Consider the following 25272-nt stretch of genomic DNA (forward strand, 5'->3'; position numbering starts at 1 on the left):
ACGAGATAGTGTTATATTCCTGTATCTTGTAGAAGGAAGACTGTAGATTGCCCATGGCTGGCAGGGTGCTCTATGGATTGCTTTAACCTTTGGGTCTATGGCAGTTAAAAAATGTAGTCTATGGTGTCCTCCAAAAGGTGGAGCCTCATTCTCCTCGCTTTGATGTGGGCTGGACTTAGTGACTTGTTTCTAAAGAATAGAATGGTGGAAGTTATAGAATAGAATGGGTGTGACTCAGTTATAAAAAGGCGATGTGGTTTCCTGCTTGGATCACTCGCTCTGGGGGAAGCTGGCGCTGTAAGGACACTCAAGCATGTGGTGAGGCCCACGTGGTGGGGGACTGAGAGCTCTCATCCGAAGCTGAGAATAAACTGAGATCCCTGTATGAGTGAGTGAGGTGGAAGCCAATCCTCCAGCGTCAGTGGACCCTGAGGTGACTGCAGCCCTGGCTGATGTCTTGACTGTAAACTCGTGAGAGCTGAGCCAGAACCCCCCAGCTAAGCCCCTTCTGAACTTCTGACTCATGGAATTGGTGAGATAATAAATGTTTTCTATTTTAATCAGCTTAGTTTTGAGATAATTTATCAGACAGCAACGGGTGTTTAATACCTGGTCCGGGACGCAGGATGGAGGGTGAGGAGGAAGGTGAGTTTCTAGGAGGTGCAACTTGACACTTTCCTTGCCTTCCATCGGCCAGGACTTACTTGGTCACCTGGCCCCACAGCGCGCTGCAGCGCAGGCTGGGAAGGCAATCTCCATTCCTGGGGCCTTTTCCACCTTGGAAAGGGGGGAAAATGGGAACCAGGGAGCAATGAGCAGTCTCCACCACAAGTTGGTGGTGTTTTGTGTTTGTCCTAAGAAGAGAGCTTTTGTGGATGCGGAGATAGCATTTCCCATCATTACTTTATGGAGGAATTGGTTCATTTTTACCCGAAGAGATGGATATGGTCAAATGCAAGGATCTTGCCTTTATTTCAAGAGAAGAAATACCGTTTCCTCCGGAAGATGGCAGTAGAGTAAGCGTTGAGCGCGCTCCCTGCGGCTGGCGGGAAGGCGGCGCCCGGGGCGGGCGGGTGTCTGTTCCTGCAGCCGCACCTGCGCTCGGCGCGGCCGTGACGGGCTGCATGGCGAGAAAGGGAAGCCGTAGAAGTTTTTGCCAGTGATGCTGGGGAAAGCGGGGCAAGGAAGGCCCTTGTAGAAACGATAAAAAACACTGTAGGTGGAGGAAAAAAGAGGGTGGGGTGGGCGGGGCAGGAGGAGGAGGAGGAGGAGGAAGAAGACCAGGGGGGAGGTGGGGTGGTTAGAAGTGGAGTTAGTGTCCCCTCTTGGCGGGCTCTAAAATGCTCAGGTGGGTACGGCCATCCCAGTCTGCACTTGCCCTAGGGTGTTTGGGAGAAGAGACGGAGCGCGCCTCCCGCCCGCTTCAGGTCTGGCAGCCGGAACAAGGGGACGCTTCGTGCTTCACACCCGCCCTCCATACAGGACAAGCAGGGAACTCTGAAGGAGGAGCTTTGCCACGGGAGGAAGTAAGTTCAAGTAGGGGAGACCTCCTGGGACGTCCTTTTGGCTGCTAAACCAAACCCTGTTTTCCAGCTTTCATCAGTAATAAAGCTAAAAGCTTAATCTGCACTTGCTCCGTGTGTCTCATTTCTCAGTTTCTAACACATCAGGGAAAGATGGGATGGGGGTGGTGATGGTTATTTTGGGTCCCCACAAAACGCTAACACTGTGACCCCCAATCTTGTTTAGGAAAAAAGTCTTCTGCTGGATAAAACCGGATAGAGAAAAGAGAGTCTTTATGTGGATATGACCTGCTGCCGGGATTGGGGACAGAGACTGTGCTGGCACTATTTAAGCACTCTGTCTGTCCATATCCGTATCTATCTACATTATCTCTGTGTCTGTCTGGCTACCTTTCTCTCTGTCAAATCTTACTAATTCTCACAACTCTATGAAGTGGATACTACCATTATCCTAGTTATACAGATGAAGACACAGATGCAAAGAAAGATTAGGCAAATTGCCCAAGGTTACAAAGCTAGAAAGTGGATTCCAATCCATTTCACCTGGCTCCAGAGACCAACACACTTAGCCATGACATGATGTGGACTTGTTGGATTCCAGGCAGGTAGGCTTAAAGCCAGGTAGGTGTCATGATAGCAGGAGAAACCAGCTTCCTCACTGTACATTTTCATCAGGGATGACTCTGTGTGTGTGTGTGTGTGTGTGTGTGTGTGTGTGTGTGTAGTTATGGTGGTAAGGGAGGGTCAGGAGCAGTAGCAAGAAGGAGAAGGGGAAAAGGTTGTTGGAGAACCAGGACGATGTGCCTCTGCTGAGCTGGGATTTAAGGAATTGTTCTTACCCTGGCCAGGATGGCAGCAAGCTTGAGGAAGAGAAGATGACCTTCTTTACAGAGGACTGGACCTGAGGGCTCATGGGGCAGCCAGATGGGATTGCCTTGGAGCCAGTTAGACTTTTGATTTTCCAGTTCAGGAGAGAGGTCCAGGCTTAACGCTCAGATTTGAGAACCCTCAGCAGAGATGGTGTTTGACTTCATGGGAAGAAGTGTGATTGAGCAGGGGTTGCATAGAGGGAAAAGCCGAGGATGGAGGAGTCAGGAAAATGCACTGAGAAGTTTGAGGTCAAAGGGGTATGAGTAATCCCAGCATAGTGTGATGGGCATTTTCCACAGGGAGGCGAGCCTTCCATGAAGAAAGCTCAAGCATTTGACTGTATTTCCTGCTTAGATCTTCCCTGGACTCCAGACTCACATCCGGATGTGCAATAGGCGTCTCAAGCTTACTTGTCCAAAAGCAAACTTCTGATCTTCCCCCAAGCCTGTCCCTCCTGTTGTCTTCAACATCTCAGTATACGGCCCTCCATCCTTCTAGTTCCTCAGGCCTCCAACTTTGGAATCATCCTGGTTTCTTCTCTTGCATATCTTGCATGCAATCCATCCTCAAATATTGTGAGCTCAATGTTTATATACTCAGAATCTGACTGCTTCTTGTCACACCCTGTGGCTACCAGCCCAGTCCAAGCTCGTCCACCTCTCTCCAGGTTATTGAATCAGCCTCTCAGCTCATCTCTCTGCTTCCATCCTTGCCCTGTTGCTGGATTGCAATGTGGCAGACAGGTGGTTGCTGCAAAAATACAAGTCCAAACATGTGGCTCCTCTGCCCAAAACCCTTGGAGTGGTTGCCCATCTCATTCAGAGGAAACCCTGAGTAACAGAAATGCAAAGCAGGAGCCAGGTCCCTGCTGAGGCGACAGCCAAGGGCTGGAGGGTGCAGTGTGGTGAGCCAGTCTGTTCACCTGGGTACTGAGGGATTTGTTCCAAATCTCAGTATTTGTAGGTCCCGCCACCTATCAAGCCTTTGCTAAAAACAATTTAACAATCCCAAGTACAGGTCATCCAAACAAAAGGAGGTTCTTTATTTTCAACCAAGAGACATTTATTTCAGCAGGAATTTCATAGTGTCAGGGGAGACAAATCCCAGCTGGAGGTATCTTCCGAGAACAGCCCCAGTCTCTCTTGCTATGTTCTCAGGCTCATCAGAGGCCTTCTGTCCTGCAGCCTCCAAGCGCTACCGGGAGGGGGCACCTCCCTCAGGGGAGACATCCTGAGGGTTCGTAACTTGGGCGACCTCAACAGTTTCTTTGGTCATTCCCGCAGGACAGTAAGTTGTCACTCAAAAGGTCTGTGAGTCAGTTGTTCACTGGTGGCTCTAATCATGTCACACAACTGCCCCTCCAGTTGCTAACAATCTCCATCCTCTGATGATGGTGTAGGCAGTTAATAGTAGGACTGCAGTTGTTAGGAAAAGTCTGAGGTTGGCTGTTGCCATTGGCAGCAAGCATTGGTTTTACAGATGGGTCTTGGAGGGAAGGAATTGAGACAACGAAGAAAAGTTTTCCAAGGAACAATATATCTTTCCTTTTCTTCTAGTGCTGAAATGTTTCTTTTGATTGGGAAAGAGGGTCATTTTCCTGGTTTTAGAGGAAGCATGAGTATGCTAGAATAGTCCTTTTGAATGGCAGATGCCCAGCGTGTGTGCAAGCATGTGTGTGTGTGTGTGTGTGTGTGTGTGTGTGTGTGTATTGGGGGCTGCAGTGAAGCTAAACCTTTGACACAAACCTTGCAGAATTCCACAGTAAGGAGGGTAGGGTGAGGACCTTGAGGAGAATGGGGAGGATTTAGAGTGGATCACTTTACTGGGATGTCTCTAAAAATCCTCTGTGCAAGGGGAGATATGTCCCTAATGCAATAGCTTGTGGGTTTCCAGTTCTTCAGACAACGAAAGGAGTTAAGATGTAATACAATGAGTTGAAAACGTTATCATACTTTCAGCTGAGATTAGTATTTTTCCCCTTGGAGAGAACTGCTTTCATTTGGGAAAATACTTAGTTAAGTATTACCTTGGAGTTGAAGATGAGATATTGGCTGGAGCTCAAGACAACAAACAAAAAAACCTGGCCTAAAGCACTGGCTCCTGGCCACCTCTGTGACCTCGTCTTGTACCAGGCTCACCTTCCTTAGCTCTACCAAGCCACAAGAGGTACATGGCCCCACCACAGGGCCTTTGGACCTACTGTCTGCCTGCCTGGGAGGCTCTTCTGTAAGATATCTGCTGGCTCATTTCCTTTCTTCAAGACTTAGCTTAAATGTCACCTCTCTGGAGAACTTCCCTAACCAGCCTCAAGAAAATAGCAGCCCCAGTGTACAGGAGGTACCTGTGGAGTAGAGTAGGTGCTCAGTAATTGTTTGTTGAGTGAATGTAGGAAAGTTTAAGCTGCTTTGCATGAGAAAATGGGAGGAATTTGATTTTGCTCTTGGAAAGCAGCGGGGAGAGGAGTAAGAGGGAGCCAGGAAGGGAGGGTTGGAGCCAGGAAGACACTGAGGGGAGGCTGGGGAGCCTGGAGGTGCACGGGGAGGAGTGGCCAGATGACACTTTAAGAAGGGAGGTCCCTTCGTTCAACTTGAAGGTATTTTGTTACTTCAGTGTTAACTACTCCTCGGTTTCCTTTCTTTAAATTTTCAGTAAAACCTATTGTATGCATGAATGCTTTGTGCTTTGTGCAACTGGGGTGCGTGTGTGTGTAAATGTAAGAGAATGAGTGTGGGAGTATGTGCGAAGGTGTGTGTGAGTGTACGTGTGTGTATCTGTATGAGTACGAGTGTGTGAGTACATGTATGTGAGCATGTGAGAGTGTGAGAGTGTGTGAGAACATGAGGGAGTGCATGTGTGTGTGAGTGTACGTGTGTGTATCTGTATGAGTACGAGTGTGTGAGTACATGTATGTGAGCATGTGAGAGTGTGAGAGTGTGTGAGAACATGAGGGAGTGCATGTGTGTATGAGTGTACGTGTGTGCGTGAGCATGTGTGTACGTGAGCTGAGAATGGTCTCGGCCGGGTGGATTGGAGTTGGGAACCAGCAGGAGGGGTGGGCGCTACATGAAGGGCCCAGGGTTGGCAGGTCCCCCGCTGCTTCCAGGGGGATTTGAGCTGATTTCATTGAGGCCCACGGGCCAGGGAGGATCTCAGTGATTTGCCAGTCACAGGGCTGTCTTATTTATGGTGAGCAAAGGAAAAGAGATCAGCGAGCACCGGTGGTGGAGTCAAAACAGGACAAGGAATCAGGTTCTCTGTGTTCTGGCTCTAATTCTACTTCTTGTTGAATCTTGGCCAAATATTTCTCCCTTTAGTTTCTTTATATATGAAATCAAGACTTTGGACTACATATGATCTTCAAGCCATTTTCATCTTTAACATTCTATTTTTATTTTTATTATTTTTTACATTTATTTTGTATTTGTATATGTTCGTGGGGTGTAAGTGCAATTTTGCTGCATTGATATATTGCATTGTAACACTCTTTTTAGATAGGGTTTTACAATTTATTTTTATTCATTTTTATGAGCACCAGTTTCCTGGAAAATTGTGATAATGATCTCTCAGAGATCTGTTTTGAAGATCAATTGAAACCATATTCAGACGCAGACTTTGCAAACTGTATTGTCCTCTAAAAATGTTAGTTCTCATTATCGTTATGACAATGTCATGATTGGGGTCAGCATGTTATGAAAAGACTACATTTGAAATCATTACTTCCAAACAGAAACAAATTGTATTTGAGTCATGCTGTTTGTTTTATAAAAGACAGGTGTGTGGAGTAGACCTGGAATGCCTTAGATGTCTACCCAAAGAATGGCCATGTGATCTTCCTGAGGTGGGGGGGCAGGGGGGCGGCTGGAAGCATGTGGCTGACAGGCAATTAATAATTCAAATAGGCACATGGTGTTATTCTGCAGGGCACTCTGCCCCTGGTAACCCATCAATAAAATATTGGGTTCAGTTGTTTGGAGCCCACAGCTAATCCGAGAGCAATATTGTCACTTGGAAATGCTGGTTGGCAGACGCCAGAGTGTCAGAAAAGCCTGTGGGTCTGGAATAAAAATGTCAGGGAAGGAAATAAGTTTTAACACCCCTTCTCTTACAGCATCCAAAAGGGCAGGGTATGGCCCTGAAATCTGGGTCAGCGGTGGTTATTGTGGCCCTGGGAAAATTCTCTCTCTCTACTCATGCAGGAGTTCCATGCAGGGATGTCTAGCAGGCAGGGCCCCTCTGCAAGCTGTCTACTCTCTCCCTGCTGAGAGTGGTCCAGTCCTCTGACTCAGGGCTGGACCACGAAGGTCAAGTGAAACCTTTTGCGGACCTTTAAGGAGGCCCACACGTTTCTTTTGCTTAATTATCATTTTTTCATTATTAAAGTAACACATACTCATTAAAGAAAATTTTGCAAATACAGACAAGTAAGAAAGATTTAAAGGCAAAGAAAAATTGCAGATGTTCACCATTTCTGTAAAATCACAGTGCATTTAATAACAGCAACAACAAGCAGTGTTTGAGTGCCGGGCAAGTCCAAGCTGCTAAGCTCCTTAAACGCATCATTATGGCAGCCTCGTCAGGTGCTTTGGGTTGACAATCTTGTATCCAAAATCCAAAGATCTCTAAAAGCTGAAGTTTGTTTTATAACTAATCTGAGGGCAAAACATGACCCAAACAGAGGTGAGTCCTATTTAGAGATTTTAGTTATGCTACTTAGTGAGAATATTCATGTTCTGTTACAACATTATTCATGGGTTTTCTTTACTGAGCACTGCCTCAGATCCCTGGGGTGTTTCCTGGGATAAGTATACCTCAGAGATGTTGTGGGTTCAATTCTAGACCACCACAATAAAGTGAATATCGCAATAAAGTGAGCCACACAAATATTTTGGTGTCCCAGTGCGTATAAAAGTTATGTTTACACTGTACTGTAGTCTATTAAGTTTGCAATAGCATTATGTCTAAAACACAATGTATATACCTTAATGAAAAATACCTTATTGCTAAAACATGCTAATGTTCATCTGAGCCTTCAGCACATTGTAATCTTTTGCTGGTGGAAGGTCTTGCCTGGAAGATGGCTGCTGACTGATCAGGCTGGTGGTTGCTGAAGTTTGGGGTGGCTGTGACAATTTCTTAAAAAAAGAACAACAGTGAAGTTTGCTGCAAAGATTGACTCTCCCTTACGACAGATTTCTCTGTAGCATGCAATGCTCTTTGATAACATTTTCCCCGTAGTACAACTTCTTTCAAGATTGGAGTCAATCCCTTCAAACCTTGCCACTGGCTTTATTAACTAAGTTTATGTAATCTTCCAAACCCTTTGTTGTCATTTCATCAATGTTTACAGCATCTTCACCAGGAGTAGATTCCATCTCAATAAACCACTTTCTTTGCTCATCCATAAGAAGCAACTTCTCATCTGATTAAGTTTTATCATGGAATTGCAGCAATTCAGTCACATCTTCAGGCTCCACTTCTAATTCTCGTTCTCTTGTTGTTTCTGTCACTGAAGTCCTGACCCTTTAAAGTCATCCATGAGGGTTGGAATCAACTTCTTCCAAACTCCAATTAATGTTGATATTTTGACCTCCTCCCATGAATCACACGTTTTAATGGTATCTAGAATGGTGAATCATTTCCAAAAGCTTTTGAGTTTACTTGCCTAGATTCATCAGAGGAATCACTATCCTTAGCAGCTGTAGCCTTATGAAATGTATTTCTTAAGTAATAAGACCTGAAAGCCAAAATTACTCCTTGATCCGTGGGCTACAGAATGGATGTTGTGTTAGCAGGCATGAAAACACCATTAATGTCCTTGTACATCTCCATCCGAGCTCTTAGGTGGCTGGGTGCACTGTCAATGAGCAGTAAAATTTTGCAAGCATTCTTTTTTTCTGAGTAGTAGGTCTAAACAGTGGGCTTAAAATATTCAATAAGCCATGCTGTAAACAGATGTACTGTCACCTAGGCCTTGTTTTTCCATTTATAGAGCACAGGCAGAGTAGATTTAGCATCATTCTTAAGGGTCCTAGGATTTACAGAATGGTAAATGAGCTTTGGCTTCAACTTAAAGTCACAGCTGCATTAGCTCCTAACAAGGGAGTCAGCCTGTCCTTTGGAGCTTAGAAACCAGGCATTGATTTCTCTCTAGCTGTGAAAGTCCTAGATGGCATCTTCTTCCAAGAGAAGGCTGTTTTATCTGCATTGAAAATCTGTTATTTAATATATCCACCTTCATCAATTATCTTAGCTAGATCTTCTGGATAACTTACTGCAGCTTCTCCATCAGCACTTGCTGTTTCATCTTATGCTTTTACGTTATGGAGATGGCTTCCTTCCTTAAATCTCACGAACCAACTTCTGCTGCCTTCCAACTTTTCTTCTGCAGCATCCTCACCTCTCTAAGCCCTCATAGAATTGAAGAGAGTTAGGATCTTGCTCTGGATTAGGTTTTGGCTTAAGGGAATGTTGTGGCTGGTTTGATCTTCTATCCAGACTACTCAAACTTTTTCCATGTCAGCCATAAGGCTGTTTTACTTTCTTATTATTCATGTCTTCACTGGAGTAGCACTTTAAATTTCCTCCAAGAATTTCTCCTTTGCATTTATGACTTGGCTAACTGTTTGGCACAAGAGTTCTAGATTTCAATCTATCCCCACTTTCAACATGTTTTCCTCACTAAGCTTAATCATTTCTAGCTTTTGATTTAAAATGAGAGATGTGCAACTCTTCCTTTTGCTTGAACACTTAGAGGTCCTTGTAGGGTTTTTTTTTTTTATTTATTATTCCAGGGTTTTGTGAGGGTGCAAACATTGTAGTTACACTTTATGTCCTTGTAGGGTTTTATTAATTGACCTACTTTCAATATCGTTGTGTTTCAGGGAACAAGGAGGCCTGAGGAGAGGGAGAGAGATAGGGGAACAGCTGGTTGGTGGAGCAGTCAGTACACACACATTTATTGATTAAGTTTGCTGTCTTATATGGGCGTGGTTGTGGCATGCTAAAACTATTACAATTATAACACCAAAGATTACTGATCACAAATCACCATAATAGATATACTAAGGAAAAAGTTTGAAATATTGTGAGAATTACCAAAATTCAGAGACAAGAAGTGAGCACATGCTGTTGGAAAAATGGTGTCGATAGACTCTCTCAACACAGGGTTGCCACAACACTTCCATTTGTGGAAAATGCAGTATCTGTGAAGCACAATAAGGCAAAGTGCAACAACACGAGGTGCTCTTATATATGACATGTTAACCATATTTCTCAAATCTGAAACCTTCAGAATTCTAAATCACAGTGGTTCATTTATGATCCCCATGTGGCAGGTAAAGAAGTGAGGTGCACAGGGTTTGTGCCTCTTGCCCAACATCAAACAGGATTCAACCAAAGACCTGTGCACCTCAAGAGACTGCCTCTTTACTCTCAGCCCAGAGCTTACCAACCTTTTCATATCGCAGCACACAAAAAAATTAACACAGTTGTTCAACCCACTGGGGGAAGAGGATGAAGCTATTTGGGATCAGGACAAGCGGCCCCAGGCTGTCCCGATGGCTGTTGTTCCAGAGTTTCTCAGTAGCTCGCCCATTTACACAGCCTGCAACCCACCAGTGGGGAATCTGTGCAGACACTCAGCTTTCACTTAATGAATATTATTCATACTATTGCAGGGCTCAGCAGGGGTGCTGAAGGCAGGCCTCTTGAGCCAAACCATCTGGCTTTGAGTCCCAGCATCACTATTCTCTAGTTGTGAGACTTTGGGTGAGTTGCTCAAGCTCTTTATGCCTCAGTTTTCTTTTACAAAATGGAGATGACAACATAGTTCTAACTTCCCATGGTGAGCAGCTACACCCACATGGTTCCCAAAGAAGGAAGCAAATGGTAAAGCTGGTGTGGAGACATTTCTGAGCTAGAGGTGATCTGCCTGGCTTTGTGGGATGATGGATTGGGAGGCAGCAGTTCCTCAAACGCAGTCCTTGGAAGAATGCCGTAGACACCCTTGCCTGTTCTCTAAGCAGGGCTGTGCTTGTCTCATGGGAAACTGTGCCTTCCCTACACAGGCTGATAAATGATGGGGAACCCACCCAGATCAGCCTCCAGAAGATTAAGTCAAGAAAATAGAAGCCAGGCGCAGTGGCTCACGCCTATAATCCTAGCACTCTGGGAGGCCGAGACGGGATGATTGCTTGAGCTCAGGAGTTCGAGACCAGCCTGAGCAAGAGCGAGACTAAAAATAGAAAAATTAGCCAGCCGTGGTGACATGTGTCTCTAGTCCCAGCTACTCGAGAGGTTGAGGCAAGAGGATTGCTTGACCCCAAGAACTTGAGGTTGCAGTGAGCTATGATGATGCCACTGCACTCTACCTAGGGTGACAGAGTGAGACTCTGTCTCAAAAAAAAAAAAAAAAAAAAATGCAGAGCTGTTGAGAAAGCCTCTCTACTAGGCCTGAACATACTTAGACTATGTCCTATTCGATTTCTTTTTGTATTTCACCATTTTGGGCACTGTTCCCTCTGCAGGGGTTTATCCTTGACATTTGTAAAATCAAACCTCAGATCTCACAAGCAGAGTTCAGAGGAGGAAAAGGCAAGGTTGCTTTGTGACTAGAATACTATGCCAGGCTTCCCAGAAATCACTCAGCATTTCAGGTTCTCTTAATAAAAGAGCCGAATAGACCAAAAAAGTAGGTAAACAGAAACATACCTCTAATTTCAGGAAGACTGTCTGCTTTCACCGCCCCCTCCAGATTCATGCAAGGCCCAAGAAGAGGCTTGTTTCTTAGCTATTCAGCCACAGGCCAGTTTGTTGGTCCTTTTGGACTCTCTCTCAAGAGAGAGTCCTTTTGCCCTGAGTATGTTAAGACAACACATCCGCTGGTGCCAACGAATGGGCTTATCTAGAGGGAAGGGATTCAGTGCTTTGGCGTTGGGTTAATTAAAGCAGAGGCCAGATGCCCACTTGCTGGGGTTCTTGGCAATGTGGTGGAGCTTCCCAGCACCATCTTGCTCTTTGCTCCTCTGCCTGATGGAGCCCTGAGTGAAGCCACACCTCCCAGACCCAGGATGGGGTGTCCACCTTCTCCATCTGTTGTATCTCGAGGCTTAATATCAGTGGGTCAGGAACAGGGTCTGGGTGAAGCTTCACAGTGGCAACCTCACCATCACCCTCCAATTGGCAGCCATCTGTGGGCCTGACGCTTCTTACCTTGGTTTCTGCCCGGTTATCTTGCCTAGGACCAAATTCTTCTTCTAGTCCAGGGACTTTGTCCTGAGTCCTAGCTCAGAGTTTAGAACTTCCTGGTAGCCTCCCTGGTAGCCTCTCTTGCTAGAGCTAGATCCAGCTCACTACAGCTTGCCTGCTTACTGGAGTCTCTGCTGATACTGCCCGTGCATCTGATTGGCCCTGTGCTCTGCAGTAGACCAAAGCGTAATGACTCACATCCAGTTTTCTCTGTTTTTTAGATACTGTGCCCTCACAGCCTGACTGCCTTTCAGAGGCCAGAATCTCTGCTAGAGTTGTTTGCCAAGCCTCGACCTACCTGAACTCAGCTCCCCACCTCCATCTCGTGGTTCCAAGCCTCAGCATGTACTGAACTTTACTTTGTTTGAATGTCCCCAGCAGGTCAGACTGAGCCACACTTGGGGCTTTCCCAAACTGGGACTGTCAGAGTCTGTGAAGATTGCAGCCCCCCCCAGCATGGTAGAGGGCTTTACGGTTTATGGAGCTTTTTCACACGACAGCCTCTTCACATTCCGCTGGGGCCTCATGTATTTCTTTGAAGTGCACATAATTTCCAAGAGCAAAAGAGATTTCAAAGATGGCTCAGAGCTCAAGGTCCAGCCAAATCTCAATTCCCTCTCTGTGCTTTGTGCCTCTCTAGAGAAGGAGGTTTCCCTTCTACCATTGGGGTCTTACCTGAGGCCCTCATAAAGTTGTTTCCATATGGGCATAGCTATTGCAGATTTATTACATGGAGCTAAGTTTCTTTTAAGTGAGCTGTTGTTCAGAATCAAGTATTTAGAGAATGTTTGGGAGTTCATAATTCTCCTTCCATTACTCAAACCTTGTAACTCCGACATAGCACTTGCCAGAATATCTTAGTGTTTACAGATATGGACTCTGGGCTCTGATAGATGTAGGTTCTTGTGGCAGAGGCAATACTATCTCTTACATTTCACTTATTCTTTTAGTAAAGAAACACAGGAAGAAACCATTTTCTAACTTTCCCAGCAGTGAGGTGGGACAGAATAATAATGTGTCTGACTTCCAGGCCCGCTCTCTAAGACTTTCTGAGTGGGTTTCTCTTCCTTCCCCTTTCTTCTCCTCAGTTGGCAGGATCTAGAGGACTATACCAAGAACTTGAATGCCCCAGTGGAAGGAAGTTAGTTCTCAAAATCACTGCCGTATGTCCAATAAGACATGAGCAAAAAGTAAATCTTTAATTGTGTTTTATCCACTAAGATTGGGAATTGTTTGTAGCAGTTGTAGCAGTCAGCTTTTACTGAGAATATAGTTATGAAGCTAGTTCTGCAGCTAACTAATAGAGAGAAAATCCCCCAGTTTTTCTGAGCTTTCTCATCTGTATGAAACATTACTGGCAGTCTTACCATCATAGGGAAGAGCTTAGGAGGCAGCCTTCCCAGGAAACAATGTCCCTGCCTACAGTGGCTTCCCCACCCACTGACATTCTCATTGTTCCTCCAACATGCTGGGCTCTATCCCACTTCAGGGCTTTTGCACTTGCTATTCTTTTGCCTGGATCACTTTTCCTCCAGGTCCTATGGATTGCCTGTTTCTCATTATTTAGGGCCAATCTTCAACATCACATCCTCAAAGAAGCCTTCCCTGGCGACTACAGATATATCAGTATTCCTGCCCTCCCATTCTTTATCTTAACTGTCCTACTTAATTTTCTTTATTGCATCTACCCCTATCTGAAAGTAGATTATTTATGTACTGGTTTATAAGAATATTATCGATTACTCTCCAAGCAGAATGTTAGCTCTATGAGGGAAACACTTTTGCCGGAATTCCTCCAGAGCACAGGGCAGCACAGGCACATTGTAAGTGCTCAATAAACACTGAGTGAATGAATGTACAGGTATTGGGAGGATTACATGAGGTCAGTATGTAAAGAATTTCACACTTGGTCTGGCACGTGACAAGTTCTCAAGAAGTGGCAGTTGTTACTGAGTATCTGATCATATGGACTCTCTGTCTCCATGTCCCTCTTTCCCACTTAGTTGTGAGTGTCTCAAAGTCAGAAACTAGGTCTTATTTATCTTTGCTTCCCAATAAACCTGTGCAAAAGAGGCGGTCAATAAATGTTTGTGAATGAAGAGAACCCCAAATTGTGTCCTTGATCTGGTGCATTCAAAGACCAACGAAACCATCCTTGTTCTAAAAAAAATTAAACCTTTTTATTAGTATATTTATTTTATATATAAAAGAAATACAAAAAAAAGAAACACAAAGAAAATGCTTTTTATGGCAAATCAGATTTGTCGGTGCCTTCGGCTGGGACTCCAGGCTCCGTCCCACTGGGTGTCAGCAAAGTCCGCCGGCTGTAGTGACCTTTGATAATCCCGGTGCTGTTGTTCTCATTGAGGAGCTGCTTCTGCCTTTGCCTGTTGAGGGACTGGACAAGGCCCAGGACGACTGCGGCCAAGGAGTATTGCCCGGGCAGTCTTCTTGGGGGCAGGATGAATGGGTTCGGTTGGACTCTTCCCAGGAGAAAGTATGTTTTGATTTTTCCCTCCTGTTCACTGATGCCCTTCACGTAGATCTCCCCTCGATAGTCAAAGGCAAAGCCCTGGTCTTTCAGGATGAGATAGGTCTCCTCTGGGACTTGGATTCGGCCACTAACCCCTGTGCTGTCCATTCGGCTTGCCAGGTTCACAGTTTTGCCCCAAATGTCATACTGTGGTTTCTTAGCGCCGATGACGCCAGCTACCACCGAGCCATGGCTGATGCCTGTGAGTGAACCAAAGGAGCAAGAGATAAGACACAGAAGAGGGACATTGAGGTGTCTGGATTCCTTTCTAGGATAGTGATGACTAAGTGTGTGATCCTTGTGGATGAACCAGAGGGTCCCTGATTAGATGTGTGACCTGGCTCAGTTACTTAACCTATTTGGACCTCACTTTTCCCATCTGTAAAGTGGGAATAACCAAAGGGAGGATTCAATGAGATAATATAAGTAAAGCAATTAGCATGGTGGTGTCAGACAACCAATGAGTGTTCATGATTTTCATATGAACACTGACTTATCTCAGACCATGGGATTATCAGAACACTGACCAGGAGTTGGAACCCTGGAATTTCCTCCTGCTTCTATTGATGCAGTGCTTCAAGAGTCTAGGGAGGCCTTTTCCTGCTTTGTTTTAGTCCAGGTGGTCAGCATCATTAATCTAGTCCACAGTGGCAGCTAACTGGCCTCCCTGTCTCCTCCCTTGCTGTCTTGGCAGCCCCCCAACTGCTGCAAGAGGGGAAGGCTCCTTCTGCAGTGCACATCTGATCAAGCTACAAGCCACTTAAACATCTGCCACGGCTCCTTTGCCTATAGGATAAAGCCGAGGCTCCTTCGAATCATACTTGAGGGCTGGCTTTTGCCTAATTTACCAGCCTCATTCATCCCACCCTCTCCCTTCCCCAGCACTGTCTCCATACCACACCTGCCAGCCAGTTCCCATCTTTGTGCTTTTGTCTTGCCTTTCTCTCTGCTTGGACTATTACTTCCCCCAATCCCATAGTTTATTTGGAAATGCTTTTAAAGGTAGATTCAATGCCTCCTCCTTCATCTAGGAAATATAGATTTATCTTCTAGAAATGATGGCATTTCACTAAACATGTTAACAGGTATGTATATCTCCTTCTAATAGACTTAGAATTTTTCCATTCTATAAACATTGAGTAGCCACCTGCTATGAGACAGGTACTGGGCTAGGTATTGGGAATATGATGGGAAAGAAAAGAGAGAGCCCTGGACCATCTTCTGGGGAGAGATAGAAAGTAATGAAAAGTATGCAATATAATATCAGCACATGATGAAGGCTATAAAGAAAAATCAGTCAGGGTAAAGGGATAGAGAAAGATGGGAGGGGATGCATTCTGGAGTAGGGAAATTAGCAAAGACCTTTTTGAACAGAGATCTGAATAAAGTGATGGGAATAGCCATGAAGGTCTCTGGGTAAGATCATTCTAGGCAGAAGCAAGAGTAGGACACACACAGACACACAGAGACACACATACACACAAGATATAATTGACTGGAAGTTTGAAAAACAAACTCGGTAGAATGCATGGGAATCCATGATGATTAGCTCTTTAAAATTTGCAGAGCACGTTTAGAGCCATTATTCCATTTCATTCTGATATTATTAGTACTATGAGGTAGGTAGGCAGGGGAAGTAATGATATAACCCCAGCTTATGCAGGAGGAAATGGAGTCTCAGAGGGTTTAAATGACTTGCCCAGAGTCATGCAGCTCGTTACAGCAGACCCAAAACACAAACTGAGATGCTCGATCCAGTTGGGAAATTAATTTTCTAGCCTCTGAGACCAATAACACTATACTGGCAGTTTAATACAGCATGCCAAGGGTTGGCCCCGACTTTGGCAACATCTTCAGAATTTACTTGGAATTGCTCTTTGTTCAGGGTTCAGGTTCTCAACGATTTCAGAGAGGACATGTAGGATTGATGGGAAGTGTGGGAACAAGCCCTGAGCATCCCATCCATAGATCAAAAACACGAAATATAATTTTTTTATTCCAAAGAACAAAGATACATAGCCTTCCTTAGATCTGACAAGTCAGCTATTGGTATTTCTTGACCTCTTTTTCTTGAAAGTTTCTAAGGGAGAATCAAATAAAGTAAAATAGCATGTCATCCAGAGGATGTCTATAATACAAGGATGGCAGCAAGAGTTGTTTTAAACTGCATCCCCCCTGGCAGCCAGGACGTCATCGTCTCAGAGTCAGGAAGTGCTGGAGCTGCTGCAGGGTGACTATTTGGCTGTGTGATCATAAGCTAGTTACTTCCCTTTTCTGGGCCTGGGTTTACTCATTTACAAAATGAGAATATGGATTAGACCAGGGGCTTTCAGTCAGTGCTTTAAAAGGTCATCCGGGGCCGGGCGCGGTGGCTCATGCCTGTAATCCTAGCTCTCTGGGAGGCCGAGGCGGGCGGATTGTTTGAGCTCAGGAGTTCGAGACCAGCCTGAGCAAGAGCGAGACCCCATCTCTACTAAAATTAGAAAGAAATTAATTGGACAACTAAAAATGTATATAAAAAATTAGCCGGGCATGGTGGCGCATGCCTGTAGTCCCAGCTACTCGGGAGGCTAAGGCAGTAGGATCGCTTGAGCCCAGGAGTTTGAGGTTGCTGTGAGCTAGGATGACGCCACGGCACTCTAGCCCGGGCAACACAGTGAGACTCTGTCTCAGAAAAAAAAAAAAAAAAAAAAGGTCATCCGGGTTCAGCAGAGATGTGGAAGGAATTCAAACTATACAAATTATAAAGTATTAATATTCAATCACGGTGATTATTGTTGTGTTGTCTCTAAGTTCAACTGAGGGGTTCAGTGTTGCATCTGACAGCCTCGGTTGCCCAAAGGCATTATCCAGAAGAAGCTGAGAGCAATACATCAACTGCCAGCCTTGAGCTACACTGAAGTCAGAATTAAATGACTGATTAGTTAGCTACCTCTCTAAGCATGACCTTGCATGGGTGGGAAAATTGGAAGAGAGGTTAACCATAGTCTAGCATTTGGCAAAGACTAGCTGCTTTGCATTTATTCACAAAGGCCAGTGTCCTACCCTTGCTTCCAGCATCTCAAGTGAGAGGAAGCTCAGAAAGGCCTGAGCTGACCCCATCCCTGTCCTTGGCAGGGTCACACTAAGCCTATTGCATTTTCCAGGAGAAAGCTTCCCTGGATTGATGGCCAGGGTGAGGGAGGGTCTCTTGGAGCGAGGCCAGCTGGCTCTACGGGGCCCCACTTGCTGCACTTGCCGCTGCCACTCACCAATCCGGAGTTCGAAATTGTTGAACGAATGCTTGTTGATCTCCTGGATGCTTTCGGTCAGGGCGAGGGAGAAGTCGGCCAGGGCACACAAATGCTCCCATTTGTCTTCACATTGCTGGAGCAAACGTGAGAGGAGAATTCATTCAACATTGACAATTCTGCAGCAGGGGCTTTATGTCCCAGCCGCCCCCCTGCCCATGTCCCTTAGAAGGAAATAACCATGCATGTGAGCCCCTGTGTACTCAAGTCATCGATATCTTGGAAACGTGGGATCACATGAGGTTTGCTTACAAGAGTGTAGTATGTGTGGGGCATCCTGTTCCTCCTTCCACACCTGTACCTGTCTAGTGAGGCTGATGCATCGTGAATTCCTGAGTGTGCTGACTGGTGTGTGTGTGTGCGTGTGTGTGTGCGTGCGCGCGCACTTCTATGTTTGTATATGCAGCTTTTCCAACTAGGAATTGTGTCTGTTTCCTCTCAAGTGCTCCCAGGTCTGTTTAAGGGATATTTCGTATAGACATTTTCTCATGAAACTCCTGAGAGAAGTGCAGACCAAGCCTCTGGGCCTCTCTGAACCTCAGTTTCCAAATCTATAAGATGGGGATGAGCGTCCTTGCCCTTCCTACCTCACAGGGATTGAATGAGATTATGTGTGTGAGAGACCTTTGTTCTCCTATAGAGCAGAGCTTGGCAAACGGTTTGAGAAAAGGGCAGATAACCAATATTTTAGGTTCTGTGAACCATATGGTCTTTATTGTGACTACTCAACACTGACATTTTAGCTGGAAAGGAGCAATAGGCAAAATGTAAATGAATGGATATGGCTGTGTTCAAATAAAGCTTTGTTTACAGAAACAGGTGGCGGGCTAGATTTGGTCTGTGGGCCATGGTTTTCTGGCCTCTGCTATGGAGTGCCGTGCACACGTACCAAATTACCAGCGTGGGGTTCTTCCAGTCACTTACTAGATGCAAGATTTTGTATGGGCAGCATGACACCGTCTTAGATAATTCATCCCTTAACTCTGAAGGGTGGACAGTGTCTCTTTACCACTAGTGCCTGGCACACATTCAACACTCCTCCAAAAAGCAGGAGCTATTATTATTATTACATATGACTTTTGAAAGAAAAAAACAAAAATAAAAATAAGAAAAAAGGGGCTAGTATTAGGGGTTTAGTAATACCCACACCTAAATCATAATCAGGGTATTTCTTGGCTCCGATTTTTGTTCAAGTGAACAGGGAGGTTCAGAAGGAAGCCTAGAACTTTCTCAATAAAGCAGCATCGATTCATCCAGTAGACTCTACCTACCTCGGGAGCCAATGTACATCACATAACTATCATAATTCAGTTTGTCAGATGTTCTCCCTACCTGTCCCCAAGCCTCTTGGTGACAGAGACTTCATTAGCTTCGGTGACATGACAACACCAAGACCCCTGCCATAGGCTGTGGCTGAGTCCAAAGAGTCTTTTACCTGTTTTTCGGGTGACAGGCCTGACACAGCCATGTAGGTGCTGCCAATGGTCTTAATCTTTTCAATGTCTTGAAAGCGGTCTTCGCCGAGCAGCTGAAACAGATCCAGGCAATGAGTTAGCCTTGGTGTTTATTCTTCCAGCAGGCCGGGGCTCCTGGAAACAGGCCCCGGGCTCACAGTGAAGATCTGCCTCTGGTGGTTCAGCATCCTCGAGGTAACTGTTGTTCTCTCTGAGAATCACACATTCAGCCAGTCCACATATATTTATAAGCACCTGCCAAGTGCCAGGAGCTGAGATGGGTGTAACTAGATACTCTTTACGGAGTAGGTCTGCCCATTCACATGTAAGTCAGACCATGTCCCTGCCCTGTGCAAAGCCCTCCTGTGGCTCCTGTTTTCCTCAGGGTATAAGCCAGTCTTCACTGTGACCTGCAAGGCTTGCCAAGACCTGTCCCTTCTCCTATTGTCCCCCTCACTCTGCTGCAGCCACACTGACCTCCTCTTCCCCTTGCCACATTGACTTGAGAACAAGCCAGGTCTGCCTCTGCCCCAGGACCTTTGCACGTGCTGTTCCCTTGTTGGACTACTCTTCCCTCAGACAACTGCATGGCTCACTCACTCACCTCCTTCAGGTCTTTCTGCAAATTTCATCTTCTCAGTGCAGTCTTGTTGACCACGCCATCTATAACTGAACACAGCATCCCATCCCACATATATATTCCTATCTTCCTTCCCTCTTTTATCTTCTTCTTTTAGAATTTATCCCTGATTTTCCTTATTTATTGTCATCTTCCCCACTGGAATGTAAGATTACTGGGATGGGTATTTTTTCTTGTTGTATTTACTATTCAGCACCTAGACAGAGGCTAGAACACAGTAGGGATGAATGAAGGAATGAATGAATGACTAAAGGAAAGGATGGGTATCATCCTTGACATTTCCCCCATCTTTACCAGTGATTGGGATTTTAATGCTAAGAAAGGGAAACTTTGGTCTCTTATTTAGCAACTATGATAGGCAGAACAATGTCCCCTCACCCAACCCCCAAACATGTCTCTGCTTTAATTTCTGGAATCTGATCATATGTTACCTTACATGGCAAAAGGGATTCTGCAGTTGCGATTAAGTTAAGGATTTTGAGATGGGGAGATTTCCTGGGTTATCTGGATGGTCCAATTTAATCACAAGGGTCATTATAAGTGAAAGAGGGAGGCAGCAGAGTTGGAGAAGATGCTATGGTGGAAGCAGAAGCCTGAGGGATGTGATCGCTGGCTTTGCAGATGGAGGGAGAGGGCAATGTGCCAAGGAATGCAGGTGGCCTCTGGAAGCAAGAAAAGGCAAAGAAACAGATTTCCCCCTCAGCCGCAATCCCTAACCTTTTTGGCACCAGGGACTATTTTCATGGAAGACAATTTTTCCATGGACTGTGTGCGGGGGATAGTTTTGGAATGATTCATGCCATTACATTTATTGTGCACTTTATTTCTATTATTATTACATTGTAATATATAATGACATAATTATACAACTCACCATAGGTTGGGGACCCTGCCCTAGAGCCTCCAGAGGGAACATAGTCCTGCTGACACCTTGATTTTAGCCCTGTAAGATCCATTTTGGACTTCTGACCTCCAAATTGTAAGATAATAAATTTCTGTTGTTTCCAACCACTAAATTTGTGGTAATTTGTTATAGTAGCAATAGAAAATGAATACAGTAACTATTTGTTGAGTTCTTATATGTCTGATGGACAAGATGCATGAGGTCCCAGCCATCAGGAAGCTAATAGCCTAGATGCTATAAATACATACATACATAATCATTCACACAAAACATGCCCTAGTTCAATTTCAAAATAAAGTTTATGTTGAAAATGTACAGGGTGTAGGGATGAAGAGAATGGGTCATTTTGATCTAATCTGGAGGATCTAGGAACCTGTCCATGAGCAAATGATTTCTAGCTTCAGTTGTGAAGGGTGGAGAGTGGTTTTCTTGCACAGGGTATATGAGTTTGCATGTGTCGAGGAGCCTGGGGCACAGGACAAGGAGTGTGGAGACACAGGGGACAGCATAAATGAGGCTCTCGAGGGTAGGGAGGATGTGTGGGAGCTCCAAAGAATTAAGAAGAGGCCCGTTTGGTTGTAGGTGGTAAGCCAGGCTGATAGAGGGGCTGAGGGCTGGAGCATACAGGGCCCATAAGGGCTCGCTGCCCTCGATGTGTGTGTGCCACCTGGGCAACTTGAAGCATGCACCTGTGCCTGGCCTCTCCTTTCAGAAAGCTTCCTGGGTGGCTCCCCTGCATCCTAAGCTTTCCTCTGTCACTGCCACTTTATATTGAATGACCAATGTTTGGCATCCCAAGTGGACAGTGAAATTTTTGAGGCTAGGCACAACATTGCCTGTTTCCTTGTATTCTAAGTCTGAAGCCTGGGATGCATTGATGACATAATGTTCCTTGGGGACACTAGGTGATATATGGCTTTTGAGATGGCTTCTCCTCTCAGTGCAGTTTAAGAAACCTCCACCTAGTGTCTATAATATGCTGTGCAACCCCAGCCAGAAAGTATTTCATCCTCAAGGAAGCCCAGGGCACAGCTTTGACCTCAGGTTTGGAGTGAGACTCGGGCAGGAAATTATAGTAGTGCACACCTGCTTCTACACACACCCCTCCAGCCCACTCCCCCTACCTGCACCTGTGTTCACACACCCTGCCCTCTCTCCAGGTGTGGGGGAACTCTCAGTGCTCCCAGGAAGGTGAGCCCCACAGGTGTGCATGAATCCCACCCTTGACAGCGAAGGATGCTGCTCCAGCATTCTCCTCCGACCCCGACTCCATCCATTTCACCCTCTCTGCTGGATCATTTCCATCTTCATGAATCCTGCTGTTATTTTTCCTGTTTTAAAAAAGCCTTTCTTGATACCACTTTCCTTTTGCCTTGTTTCCTTTTTTCCTTGCCGTACAACTTCTCAGAAGAGTTGTCTGCACTGACTGTCTCTAATTTCTTCTTCCTCATTCTTTTCTAAACCCAGTCCAGTCTGACATCCACCCAGTCCTGCCATGCCACTGAAACTGCTCCTGTCCATGCCACTGAGGATGTCCACAGCACCGTGTTCACTGGCCAGTCTTCAGCCTCACCAGCTTTGAAACCACGTGATTGGGCCCTACTCTTAGTATACCTTTGTTCCCACTTGGCTTCCACCCACTTAGGGTTTTACTTCCACTTCACTGGTGTCTCGTCACCAATCTCCTTTTCTAGTTCCTTATCAGCTTCCTTATATGTGGGCCCCAGGACTCAGGCCTTAGACCTCTTCTCTTTTCCATCTAACTCACTTCTCTTGTGGTCTCATTGTGTCTGACAGCTTTCAATACAATCTCTTTGCTGGAGACTCCCAAATGTGCATGTCCTCCCTTGACCTTCAGACTCATCTACACAATTGCCTAAGTGACATCCCCATTACAGGTCTAACAGGCATCTCGAATCTTCTATTCTCCAAGCTGGGCCCTAGGTCCTGTCTATTGACTCACCATCTTGGTTGATGATGTGATGTTTCCATTTTTTTACAGCTGCTTCAGACAAAAGCCTTAGAACCCACGTCTAATCTGTCAGCAGATCCTTAGCTCTACCTTTACAGACATCCAGATTCTGATTCTGTCTCACCACATCCCTGGTCCAAGCCACCTTATCCTTTTTCTTTAATGGAAATAAGCTTCTTCTACTCTTGACCTTCTGTTCTTCACACAGAGATGAGACGGGTGCTGTTAAAATGAAAGTCAGGTCATGTTACTTCTCTGCTGGAAACCCTCCCAGCAATCCCCATCATGCTCAGAGTAAAAGCCAAAACCATCGTGATGGTCTCTGAGGTCTGATGATATCTGGGGCTCTGGTCCTTCTCTCCATCAGCTGCTGACCCTGACACGCTGGCTCTCTCCCTCCCCAGGGCTCTGAGCTTTCTTCTTCTCCTGCCTGGTACCACCCCCTCACCAAGGTATACATATGTCTCCATTCTGCTTCCTCATCTCCTCCAGATCTTATGTAAATGTCACCTTTTTAGTGGGCCTTTTCTCATGACCCTATCTGAAATTCTACTGTGGTGTCCTACCATCCCACTTGAGCCGGGTCAGAGGGATTCCTTGAGATATGACACTTTTAATGTCAACGCCAGGAAAATCCTGGGAAAACTGAGGAGCATGTTCCTCTAATCACATTCCTCTCTGCAAGCCTCCCTTCCAGTTCCCTGCACTATTATCCCCCCACAGAACATATCACCATCTACTCTACCACATATTTTACTTATTATTGTTGATTGTCCTTCTCTCACGATAGAATATAAGCTCATGAGAGTGGGATTTATGCCTATCAAGTTCACTGTTATATCCCATGGGCCCTTTGGCACAGAGCAGGCCCTCACTAGATATTGGTTCCATCCGCCCATGAAGTGCAGCTTCCCTGGTGCTGGCTTTCGGTGTCATCCTTGTCAGTGGGGCAGGACTGGGCGAACCATTGCTGTATGGGCTTCATAATCCCAGTGCATTTCTAGTATGGAAGAGCCTTAATTGCAGAATCATGAAAAGTGGAAAATATTAGTTTAGAAGATCATGAGTTCAACTCTCACTTTAAAATGAACTTACATTTTATTCTGTCCACCTCTAATAAGGATGTGAATAGTATACCGGGTTCAATAGTGTCTCTCAAAAATTCATGTCTGCATGGAACCTCAGAATAGGACCTTAATTGGGAATCAGTTCTTTGCAGAGTAATTTGTTAAGAAGAGGTCACACTAGATTAAGGTGATCCCTGAATCCAATATGACTGGTGTCCTTATATGAAGAGCAAAGAACAGAGACAGACACAGGGAGAAGGCCATGTGACAAAGGAGGCAGAAATTGGAAAGATGCAGCTAAGGATCTCTAGCAATCACCACAAGCTGGGAGAAGCAAGGAAGGATCCAGAGGGAGCATGGCTTTGTTGATACCTTCGTCTCAATTTTCTAGCATTCAGATGGTGAGAGAATAAATTTTTGTTGTTTTAAGATACCAAACTTGTGGTACTTTGTTACAGCAACCCTAGGAACTAATACACATAATAATGAAATGAACATTTAATGATCATTATTATGTGTCAAGTGTAGTAGTCTGCTGAAGTAGCCATAACAAAAACAACTTAAACAAAACAACAGAAATTAATATCTCATAGTTCTGGAGGCTGGGAAGTCCAAAGCAAGGTGATGGCCAATTTGTTTCCTGGTGAGGGCTCTCCTCCAGGCTTGCAGACAGCCTCCTTCTCTCTGTATTCTCACATGGTTTTTCCTGTGAGTGGGTGAGGGTGGGGTGAGGACAGAAAGCTCTCTGGTGCCTCTTCTTATAAGGACAGTAATTCTATCAGACCAGGGCCCCACCCTTATAATCTCATTTAACCTCAATTATCCCCTTGGGCCCTATTTCCAAAAACAATCATATTTGTGTTTAGGGCTTCAGCATATGAATTTTGGGGAGCAGACACTATTCAGCTCATAGCACCAGGTATGGTCTTAAGTACTTTGTAATCTTTGCATTTAATTTACAATGACCCTACTTTATCTCATTTTGTAGATGAAGAAACTGAGGCACATAGAGGGATCAAATAACTTGCTTGAGGATTTAGAGTGAGAAAATGGCTAAATTATATATCTTCAAAGCCCTTGTAGGTAACTGTTAGATTAAAAATCCCAAAGTAGCTGATATATTAATATTTAAAACATATACAGTTCTGGGGAGGCAGAGCAAGATGGCTGGATAGAATACTCCAGTAATTATCTTCCCTGCAGAAACACCAAGCTAAACAACTATCCATGCAAGAAAGCACTTTCATAAGAACCAAAAATCAGTCCACCAAGGCGGTACCATAAGAAGGCTGCAAGAGTCGCAGTGTTACTGGACTTGGGGTGCCCACTACTGCTGATATAGCTGCAGTGATCAAAGACCAATCATAATATTCAATTTCCTTTGAATACCTGGAAAGCCTTCTCAAGAAGAATGGGTCAAACAAGCCCAGGCTGTGAAAATCAGAATAAATACCTAACTCTTCAATGTCCAGACTTCGATGAACATCCACAAGCATCAGGAACATCCAGGAAAACACGACCTCACCAAACAAACCAAATAAGGCACCTGGGATCAATCCTGCAGTGTTGGAGATATGTGACCTTTCAGAAAGAGAATTCAAAATAGCTGTTCTGAAGAAGCTAAATGAACTTTAAGACAACACAGAGAAGGAACTCAGAAGCCTATCAGGGAAATTTAACAAAGAGATTGGAATAATAATAAAAAAAAATCAAGCAGAAATTCTGGAGCCGAAAAATTCAGTTGACAAAGTGAAAAGTGCATCAGAGTCTCTC

The 25272-nt window shown here is 45.1% G+C and overlaps 1 protein-coding gene across 2 annotated transcripts in view; it reads right to left on the minus strand.

Annotated features, from left to right (window-relative positions):
• Nucleotides 1-13794: 13794 nt before the first annotated feature.
• ADCY8 (adenylate cyclase 8 (brain)) overlaps nucleotides 13795-25272 on the minus strand; it is a 238777-nt gene continuing 227299 nt past the window's right edge. Inside the window, exons 16-18 of one of the 2 annotated variants that reach the window (XM_012647996.1) lie at nucleotides 18898-18990; nucleotides 17424-17538; nucleotides 13795-14372 (exon numbers count right to left, since the gene is read on the minus strand). In XM_012647996.1, the coding sequence (XP_012503450.1) occupies nucleotides 13885-14372; nucleotides 17424-17538; nucleotides 18898-18990 (696 nt within the window). In that variant the 3' untranslated portion in view covers nucleotides 13795-13884. The remainder of the gene's footprint in view (nucleotides 14373-17423; nucleotides 17539-18897; nucleotides 18991-25272) is intronic. The other variant, XM_012647997.1, reaches the window with a different exon arrangement.

Source organism: Propithecus coquereli, unplaced genomic scaffold (genome assembly GCF_000956105.1).
Source record: "Propithecus coquereli isolate 6110/MARCELLA unplaced genomic scaffold, Pcoq_1.0 Scaffold28, whole genome shotgun sequence".
Lineage (NCBI taxonomy): Eukaryota > Metazoa > Chordata > Mammalia > Primates > Indriidae > Propithecus > Propithecus coquereli.